This window comes from Diprion similis, chromosome 4 (assembly GCF_021155765.1).
Source record: "Diprion similis isolate iyDipSimi1 chromosome 4, iyDipSimi1.1, whole genome shotgun sequence".
Taxonomy (NCBI): domain Eukaryota; kingdom Metazoa; phylum Arthropoda; class Insecta; order Hymenoptera; family Diprionidae; genus Diprion; species Diprion similis.
The window spans coordinates 23680778-23691572 of NC_060108.1; the positions used below are offsets into that span (position 1 = coordinate 23680778).

At 36.0% G+C, this 10795-nt stretch overlaps 1 protein-coding gene across 1 annotated transcript; it reads right to left on the bottom strand.

The window, feature by feature from the left end:
• Positions 1–1741: 1741 nt before the first annotated feature.
• LOC124405433 (integrin beta-PS) lies at positions 1742–10286 on the bottom strand. The gene is made up of 10 exons (XM_046880311.1): positions 10091–10286; positions 7906–8078; positions 7512–7815; positions 7146–7374; positions 6813–6897; positions 5826–6476; positions 5403–5729; positions 4927–5127; positions 4286–4783; positions 1742–3807 (listed from the first exon to the last, which is right to left on the bottom strand). The coding sequence occupies exons 2-10, from the start codon at positions 8074–8076 to the stop codon at positions 3742–3744; spliced, it is 2532 nt and encodes an 843-aa protein (XP_046736267.1). The 5' UTR covers positions 8077–8078; positions 10091–10286; the 3' UTR covers positions 1742–3741.
• Between the last annotated feature and the right edge of the window lie 509 nt (positions 10287–10795).

Genomic DNA, 10795 nt, shown 5'->3' on the forward strand with positions numbered 1-10795 from the left:
AGTTGAAAAGGTCAGCTTCTGCATTTTGATTTCCACCATGCATTACCGAGGGCACTTAATGCGGATACTCGCGAAACTCGATGATTCTTGCAGTAAATTGAGAAACGATTAGTAACGTCGTGATCTTTTAACTTTCGTTAAATGGCATTAAAGGATTACGAAATAGAGCATCCCTCTATCGATTGATCCCCAGAAAGAAATTCGGAAACAGATGGAATCGCTCACAGTTTTTTGTTATATAGAAACAAGGCCAAAATCAACCACGCAATAACATTTTCATTATACTAACGTGCGTCGACGTGAGAGACGCGATCCGCGAACCGAAATCCGATACACAACTCACATGAAGGTCACGTTCTGCACCGTCCGTTTATTCAGAATGACAGAAAAAACAACAACGGAAGATTATCGGGGCATTTTGTTGTCACAAAGAGCTTGTGACTAAGCAGAGTAATAATTACACCCGATTCCAAGCCCATTCACACTTTTCGTGTTGTAGTTAGCTGCCTAAACTGATCAATTAAACTTGCTAATAATGCAACTATGCACTTACCGGAAATCAGCCGCACAAACAATAACAAACGACACGCGACGCAGAGGGTCGAGAATCGAAATCGCTACGAGCTGAAGTTGCACAAACGAATGAAAATTTGATACACGAAACACACCTTCGATGTCCCCTGATGTTTTTGTTTCAGTAACCCCGTTCTTTTAATATGGGCCATACACTGCCGTTCATATATTATTCACAGTGACTTACGTGGGAATACACTGATCAAATAACGTTACACAGCCTTTTTTTTAACCTTAAGTTATCGTTTTTCGGCCAAGTTCCGAATAGTCAAAGCGTGTACAACAAGCGATCTGAATTCTCGACTCGCGGCTCACGTCACTTCACTACGGCTGCTCGGAAGCGACTGACACCGCGCCGCGCTCGAAAGCAATTCTTAACCGGTCGGAATAAACGCCATGCGAGCTGCAAACGGCGGTTAAATCTTCGAAAAATTGCCGTTGCACACGGCATTAGGTGTTAATTGAAATTTTCTGGCGACTTCCAGCCGAATAAAATACCTTGACCGAAGATATAATGAATCATTCTAATTAGTGGAAAAAGAGTCCTGCGAAAACGATTCTGAGAAAAAAAGTTTAGGTCCTGAAAACTGCTAATAATAATAGAAGGTCAACCTTTGGATTTTTGCGCAGTCCACTTCTTCATTTTCTTCAATTTTTTACTTTTTTTAATTCTTCGAATGATAATGTAACTGAGATCCACTGACCTAAACGAGTGGGTTTCGACGCGCGGCATTTCGTCGTTGCGTCGGTACCACAGTCGGTATGCATTTTCACGAGCGTCTTTTCACCGTAGATGGTGTGGCGCTGGTGCTTCAATTCGTCGTCGCGTCAATTTAACGCCCGTGAAAATCCAGACTATTTCTGGTAAATGATTGAAATTCAAGGAACTGGCTGGAAATTTAATGGCTGTACAAAATCAGAAATGAAGAATGATGAATTAAAAATTCAACTAAGCTTCAAATCAAATTGAATATTACTATTGTTTAGAAGCCATTCGTATACACTATTATATAGGTAGTTTATAAGTAGTTACATTTAGTTAGCATACATTCTAGATCACTTTCATTCATACCACAATAAAATATCCTGATAGAAACTTCAATTTTTAAAATGAAATAATGCGGCCAAATGAAAAACTGCTAAAATCCGAGTCTGAAAAATATCTTTATTTATTTAATATTTATTTGTTTTCGTTCGTGTGAGGAAATAAAAAATCTGCAATGGCAAAGACGATACATGATAACGTAGGGTCATTCTTTATATGCACAAAATTATGCTTTATGTACAAATTTAGTTATCCTGTAGTACATGCATATGTATAAGAGTTATGTATAAAAGTTCAGTGCCATATAACTTTTACAAAAATTTTCCAAAACTTTAATTGCACAATTATAATTGTAATATGAGTGTACGTAAGTAGAGACCCTTGTAAATATATATAACTATAAGACACTTTTTTTCTTTCTCGATAAAATATTATATATTTTAATTGTTATTTTCAACAAGGCCTTCAATAAATTAACAATTACGTAAAATGATGAATGACAGTATATGAACTTGTGACCACGTGTGAATATTTATTTGCAACTGTGAGAGTAATGCGTTTATTTGAATTATTTTCAAACTATGAAAGCTAGTTCAAAAATAAATTCAATTCCCAGTAAACACGTTTGTATGCGGTATACGTACATATGGACATGTACATAATAAACCTAAATGTATATGTTTCTTCTTAAAGAATGTACTCTTACAGTATAATAATATACATTGGTACACATATGCAGGTAAAGAAAGCAATAAGGCCGAAGAAATCTGAATTAATCTATGGCGAAGTAATATAAAATGATTGTGCTTTACAGCGGATATAAAAAATAGTTAAAATTTATCAATTAATAACAAAAAGATCTCTGTCTTCTGGTCACATCAAAGGCACTTCAACTCTAAAGTTTTATCTAAACACTTAAAAAACTAGAAATTAATATTTTGTTACAGATTTCTAAGTCTAATTCTAATTTTACAAAACAATTTGTTGACTACGCAGCTCTGTAGTAATCGGGAGTAAAATAATCGTTATAGGTGTGTGAAAACCATACTTCATTGTATAATTACTATAGTCTAAGAATTATGGCAGTATTGGTTTCGCTTCATAAAGTATAGCAACTTGATAAGTCAAATTAAATAAATAGCGCCAATAACTTACGTCATGAAATAAAATGACAGCGATCGATGATGAGCACTTCTAAGACTTCTTTTATGCCATGGGGGGTCGATGAAACTGGCACCTTCCACTCAAGAATTCCAATATACAGCAGTTAGCCTGGTCCACGAACTTCTCTGCTCTGCGTTAACATTCTATAAAACTTGCACCTATTGCATACTTCCGTGGTGGATGCCAAATGCGGAAAACGTAGGTGGCAGCGGTACTACAGAAGCAGTACAGCAACGGAGCAGAAATTCTGTTTGCCAGGCTAACTGCTGTGGGTTGGTTCCCAGTGTGTATGTCATGGGACCCCTTAGTCAATTTCTCTCCGCATTAATTATACAATCACGGTTATTTTTATCTGGGTGATTGTTCACTGGCATTAATTTCATGTGCTAACTGAGTCACGGTTTTCTAAAGCACATTTTGACAAAAGAAAGCCCAATTGACGGTACGCTAATAAGAGAGCAAGAGCACAAGCATGAGACGAGCAATGCTTCCGGGATTAAACTGTTACAATACCGTCAGAATTCTGTCTTTTCTTCTTCATGTTTGAGAACGATAATTCTACAAAACAGACTGGCACGTACTTCAATAATAATTGAATGAGAATTATGCATCTCAATTGCGAATTGTTGTTCATCACTTCAATTTTAACTGTCGAAGTAATGGAGTTTAATTTAGCGAGTCATTCGCAAATAAAATAACCGAATTTATAACAATGAAAGCTGAATGAAAAAAATCGTTCGTTTCAAAAGTAAAACAACCGATACATAATTATATGATAGGAGGTCTTTAACATTCAGATAGGAAGTAACTGGGTTTCTTGTGAATTCAATGAATTAATGTATCGGTTATTTGCTCTGTATTGATTAAAACTATCGTGAGATTTCGCGTAAGGAAGGATTCCACTATGCGTATATTTAAAATAACGATATGAAGAATCTTCCTTTTGATTTTCAACTCTTTTACTTTCCAACGTATGTGGGGTTTTTGAAGGTGGATGTTGCTTGCTTGTAAATTGGATTTTCACCCTGCAATTAATAAGAAAAGTCCATTATTAACAGCATGTTGGGTTAGAGCTGTTGGATATCAGAAATTGTTTACCGATTATTGGTAAAAAAATTTTAATCAGTACACACTTTCGATGTACCAGAATACCGTTCTTTCGTTAAAAACCGAAATATTAAAAAAAAAACGAAATCACCAAGAAAAATCAGATTTTCGATACCTAATATCAAGGTGTATAGGAGCTGCTGAGGAATATCTTGAGATATCCAATCCACCGAATGCACAAGAGCAAAATCCGATGATTGGGCAAAAAATGTTCCATATAGAATAACGCTAGTACTAATAATAAAGAACTATGATGCGCCTAATGATGTTATAACAACTGACAATGAAAAATGAGTTATTTGAGTACATATTATAAATTGAATTTTGCCTGGATGACGAGCTTAATGTCGAACACAATCAATTACGCTATTTATAACAGAAAATGAATATGCTTACCGTATCCCACTTAGCCATCATTCTTTCTGTTTCAAATCGCGCAAATTCCCTACGATCGTGAATGGTTGTTAGCAATTTCCAAAGTAACAAAAGAGCCAAGCCAATAAGCACAATCGCAGCGATGACTCCCAGAACAATTCCGAGCATGAAAACTTGCGTCGGGCATTCTCTTTTTTCTTGCGCTACGACAACTACTCGGTTTATCGTTTGGTTGAAGTAGTAGTAGTATTTCACTTTACAGTTATCTTCGTCTATATGATGACAGAATACTTCGTCCTCGGTAGTTACTAGTTCGACTGGCTCAGCTTTAAAGTCTACACAATTGTTTCTGCAATCTTCTTCTTTACTAAAATTGCCAGTTGAATACATTTGGCATTCAACGCAATTTCTAAACTCGATACAACGGTCAGGACAAGTTGGGCATTTTTCACAGAAGTCTCCCGAATGACGTGGATTTCCATCCTCACGACAGACACACTTTCCGCAAACGCAATCACCCTAAACATAAGAAAATATAACAACTTAAGAGAGTAAATCTGCTTGTAGTGACTACGGTTTGTACAAAGTTGAATTCACTTCATTATTTCGAAGCAAATTCAATTTCATATCGCATTTTTTCTTCTTCTAATTGTAAGTCTTACATGGCCTGAGCACAAAACGTCTTCAGTTGATCCCGGCGCTTTACAAGTCTCATTTGATGACGGGCAATTGCAATTCGTTCCAGTCCATTCGGCATCACACCTGCATAAACCACATTCACACGTTCCATGACCGGAGCACAACTGACCTTCGTGACGATCGCAATTGAAATTATCGCATTCGCAATATCGTCCAGAAATTACCTATAACAATTACACATAAAGGCTTTTAAACTATAATTCCGAATATTTATTACTCTAATAACATTTCACTCCGATACTGTGTAAATTTATACAATTTTCGCAAATCGTAGAGTAGTCTATCAGATATATATCTGATCACAGAACTTCTGATTAATTTTTTATCCAGTGCAATGAATTGAATAAAAATTTTTTTAATTAAAATTGCGGCTACTATTAAATATCATCATTAGACGTGACATTTTGAATGTATATAATTTAAGAAGTCGAAAACTTACTTCATCGGAGTTTGGTCTTTTCTTACAATCGCATACACCACAGGTACAAATACCTCTTCCAGAACAGTCAACTAACGATGTATTATCCGGCCTGCAGCTTTGATAATATTCGTCATGGCGTATCACAGACTGATCATTTTCAGAATGACGCGTACACTCGCATGTTTTACCAAAGTTCTGGTCGTAACAATCACAGACACCACATTTTAAAGTTCCCATTGAGTTGCACTCAGGTGAATTTTCCTGGTACATGTTGTGCGAAGCATGTTCACAGTCGCAATCACATATCATGTGAAGATTCACAGTCAAAGTTTCGTTGATACCGACCTGAAATATGAAGGAAGTATCAGCTTTTCAAACTATGGCTTCGAATTTGAATCTCTCAAACTTCTCTTAGCCATACTGCAGGTTTGACCTACTTACTGGATAAATGTTGAACTTTTGGTTCCATTCAGATCTGTTTTTAGGACAGCTGGTAACTTCAATTTTCGCCAAGAACTCCACTTTGGTACCAACTTTCAAACCATCACATTTTGATGTTTCTATTAGGGGGCCACCACCCAAACAACTCGAGTAGTATCTCACTTTTATGCTACTACTGGCTGTATCTTTCATTTCCACAGAACTAGAAATAGCCTCGTATTGTTCGCGGATCAAATCCACTACGTTACTCGAGTCGCCAGATAACTTGCCAGCAAATGAACCTTCGATATGCTTTGTAAGCCTTTTATACATCTGGAGTTGACCCTCAGTTACAGCCCAAATAATATTGATCGCATTCTCCTTTACTTTGAGATTGATCTGTGATATACTGGGGTAATCTTGTGATGTTGATTGAGTGTATAGCCCAGTGGTGTAGTCAAGATGACATAGCCCGTCATTAGGTTTTATGATGCCACCAAGCTTTCCATCCCCGGCATAATGAAATCCTGCATCAGTTGAAAATACTAAAAGTCTGCGAGCTTTGGAACGCCACCCTATCTCATCACGACACACAATCGCTTGCATTATAGCATCAAATCCTCCTTCAGGAGCATCCAAGTTACCAGACACTGATGCACGACGAACCAAGTCCTATAAGTGGCAAAGTAATGTTCAATTACCATACTAAATCAGGTTTTTCACCATTAATAGTCATTTCTAATGGAGCTATAGCTTGTAAATCAATTTAAGTGACTAATGCAAGATCATACATCAACCTGACCACAACTATGATAGACCAGATTGCTGAGAGAACTAATATCGTACGTCATCATAAAGAATGCGCATTTAATATTGAATATGTTATTCAATATTTGAGGTATTAATTAAACACACATCAGCACATTACCATGTAGTGCTGACATATTGCATAAACATGGTAGATACAAATTAGTATGAAGACGACTAGTAAAGTTTAGATGTACTTACAGAAAAAACACTAGTATTTTGTGACAAAGTCATGATGTGCTTGTAGCCATATGGTTTTGCACAACCAGGACATGGTTCCTCAAGGCTGAAACACAAAATTTACTGTAAACAACATCAAGGATCGTTGGTTCTATGTCTTTCCTAAAGTCTATAACTTTTCAATTCCCATAATATTTTTTGCAATGCACTTTTTAAACAAATTTATCATCTGACAAATAATTTGTTAATTTTTTCCCAAGACTATTCACGCATTCACCAACATTCAACAATTTTTCACACCTTGGATACAGTATGGATTTGAATAAAACTAACGATCTTACGGACATTACTTACGATCTGGGCACAACGTTGACGTAGGGCATAACTACTTTGTCGACAAAGCTACCAAATCCCAAACGGAAATTACTTGTTATTTTGGTCATACTTTGCACCAATAAATCTCCCAAATGTGACAACTTCTCTTTATCATCCTCCATAGACTTGCTCAAGTCCATGAGGTAGTAAAGATCAACTGGATAATCCTCGGCTTGAGAGTATGAAAAAGACATACTGTGCACCTCATCTATAGCGATAAAAAAAATACATAAAGTGATTATAGCATGTGAGAACAAAATTCACTGGTTAAAAATATTGTTAATAATTCGGGAAATGAAGCAGTTGTCAATTAGAAATAATTGGAACTTAAAAAATTTCACTCACTTATTCTCAAGGTCAAATCGACTTCTTGAGGCCAGATTTGAATCGCCTCTTGTCTCCTACTACTGCTGCTAGAACTCGAATGCTTAGAGCTAGAACTTGAGGAAGACGACGAGGAAGACGAAGAAGAGGAAGAACTGTGCTCCGATTCACTACCACTTGCCGCAGATGAATAACCACCCTTTGTTAATTCCGCGTGCCGAATCACATTATAAACATTATTTGGATACCACGTATATTCCTCTGGGCATGTGGAATATATTTTTGTGTTTATGTTTGGCAAAAAACACCTCATTTCTGAAAAATTCTGTAAACATAGGAATGCATATTTTACACATATTCACAGATATAATAATAGGGTAGCCCATTGGTTACACAAGAAAAAAATTCAACTTACAGGAGCAGCGCACCAAGCACAATGTGGAGTTTGTATACATTCGTGGCACGTTTGCTTGCTGATACAGGGATTCATTCCAGTGAGTCTTTCAGGTGGAGGATAGTCTGCTCTGACAGCAACAAAAACTGTCACTGCGACAAGGGCCAGGGCCCATTCTAAGCTGCCAAACATCCCTGTAGATCAACAGGTATTTGTTACATTCTGCATATTTTACTGCATCCTAACAAGTATGGATTCATATCTCAACAAATTTGGAACTGCTGTATTACATTGTTTATTGTTAGTGAAAAAGATTACCTTTATTCAATGCAATCGCAATATAAAAAACTGATATAAAAGTATTAAGTAAAGAAAATTTGGATCTAATGTTGCATCTGTTGGTTGTAACTAATTTGACGATTCTACTAAAATAAAAAGGTAACTTCATTGACACAATACTACACGATAGTACTGAACATTACTATGTGACAAATTATACTTTTCGATATCAATACTGAAGAATCACATTTTTTTTAATTATTCACAAGTGTGCGAATTCTTGAATAAAGTTGCGTGATAAAATTCGCAGAATATTAATTCTGAATAAACACATGGTATCTTCTGACATTCAGTTGCCCTACATATTCCTGATTAGCTATGTGTGGTTTCGCGGTAAGCCTTATAAGGATCTCGTATGGCAGTTCATAATTAACATGAAAAAGGATTATGTTGTCTACTTGGAATAATAACTGAAAGAAGTTGGTAGATATATGTGAAACTAAGAAAGAAAAAATACGCATTCTAATAAAGTGCAAATTACTTTGTACAGCACGAGGATAATGAAATTAATTAAAAATAAAAGTAGAACGAAAGTAAAATTAAATATGAAGTGAATTGCAGTGAATCAGCTAGACGGTAAATACAATGAGTGTTGAAAAAAACCCACCACAGTGAATGTACCAATAAAACGTCGTCTGTTTTATTTTGCAAAGTACCGGCACCATGCATTGAATAAAATGATGAAAATTGACAGGTTTAAGTAAAAATTAATATTACCAATTACTGTTATCATTGCAGCTAAACATAATACCACTGTGGCCAGTTACGATTCTTATTTCTACACCTTCACATTTAGCAACAGGAGTCTATTATTAAGCTGCTGAGTCAGATTTTCTCAGTAAGCCAAAGGTAAGACATCATACTTTTACTTGGAAATATTATATATTGTGATGATGGTATCTGATTGGTCATGTTCATACATGAATGAATATTGGCATGAAATCATCCGATATACATCATTCAATGTCAATAAATTTGATTAAAAATTGCTTTTTCTCATCACTGGATTACGAGAAGATGAGTGAAAATTTTCAAACATAACTGAATACCGAAATAACACATTATACTGCTACATTAAGGAACACAAGCAGAAAACGTGCATACTTATCTCAAGAGCCAAAGTACAAACAAGAAAGTAAGATAATAGATTTACTGTGTAGAACGAAAACGTTCCCTTAAAAATTTGTGTTTGCAACTTTTATAAACAGGTGCTATATCTAATATGTATAATAATTAATAATACGTTGACAACAGGCATAACAATGAATAAAATTTGTAGACAGGTGTAGAGATTATTCGGTACTAATGAAAACGTCAAATTTTATTTCAGTAATTGTTTAATTAGCTAGGCTACTTAAGTTTAAAAGGTGGATCCGTGCGGCTTACATGAGCGAGAAAAATTTATGACGGCAATCTTAAATCAAATATTTCTTAGAATTAATCGAAGGATTCATTTTTTTTCTTACTACTTCTCGTGACGCAGATTATTAACAAGAAGCGCTTTCGATTCGTATAACGTTGTCATAAATGGTATTTGTACTTGTGAAATGCACGAGAGTGAGGTGCGGCCGAAAACCAGTTATCCCACGCTATATTTGTCCCTTCGGAATAAGGTTTTTGCCCAGTAAACCGAAGGGTGATAACGGTGATATTTTTGGTACAAAGATTTGTTGCAGTTGCGGACCATTTAGGTTTGAGAACACGTCTCGATTACCCATCCATTAATGCCGTCATCTCTATATTTACAAGACACCGTAACTACTAACGTGAAAAAGGTTACGGAGATCAGAATCCGTGAACCGTAAATTTGATAAATGTATTTTTAACTCTATAAAGTTCGATGTGAAATTTGATATATATTTCTTACTTTCTGGATTTGAAGATGATTATCGGCTGTTCCTATAACATCACAAACTACGAAGAAATAATTTCACAACTTTGGATCACCATAAAAGGCAACCCCACAACCGCCACGGAAAAACGACTCAATACGAGCCGTTCGTTCGACGTCGGATAGACGACTGGTCACTAGAGTTGGACAAAATATCACAAGAGTTATTTCGAATTGAGCATATATGTGTATTGTTATATCGATGAACTCACATCCGCCCCGTATGCACCCGAGGAAGACCCGAGATTATCCGATCATTTACGATACCGCACTCGTTAAATAAGCGGGAAATTGAAATAAACTTATTCTATCGCGAATGCAGCTCTAATCATGATGTTCCAATAACGAATGTACTAATTCGGTACGCAACTACGAGACTATTTTTGCACCGAGCCTCACCGACTGTGACTGAACAGAAGTATGGATATTGTATAATATTTCTTCAACCTTATATTATACGTCAAATATCACGTATCTGCATCTCACGTACCACCGCATTTACCCGCGTTTCCGGTGGAAATTCAGCGACAAATATAGGCGACATATTAGTCATCGTTCAATGATGCTGATGAAAAAACCTTGAGACGTGTTACAGCTTTATATACATACGTATAATAAGGTTCATAGTATGCAAGTTGCAAATGTTACGCATTTGGGTTTTAATTATGGGCCTTCAGCGCA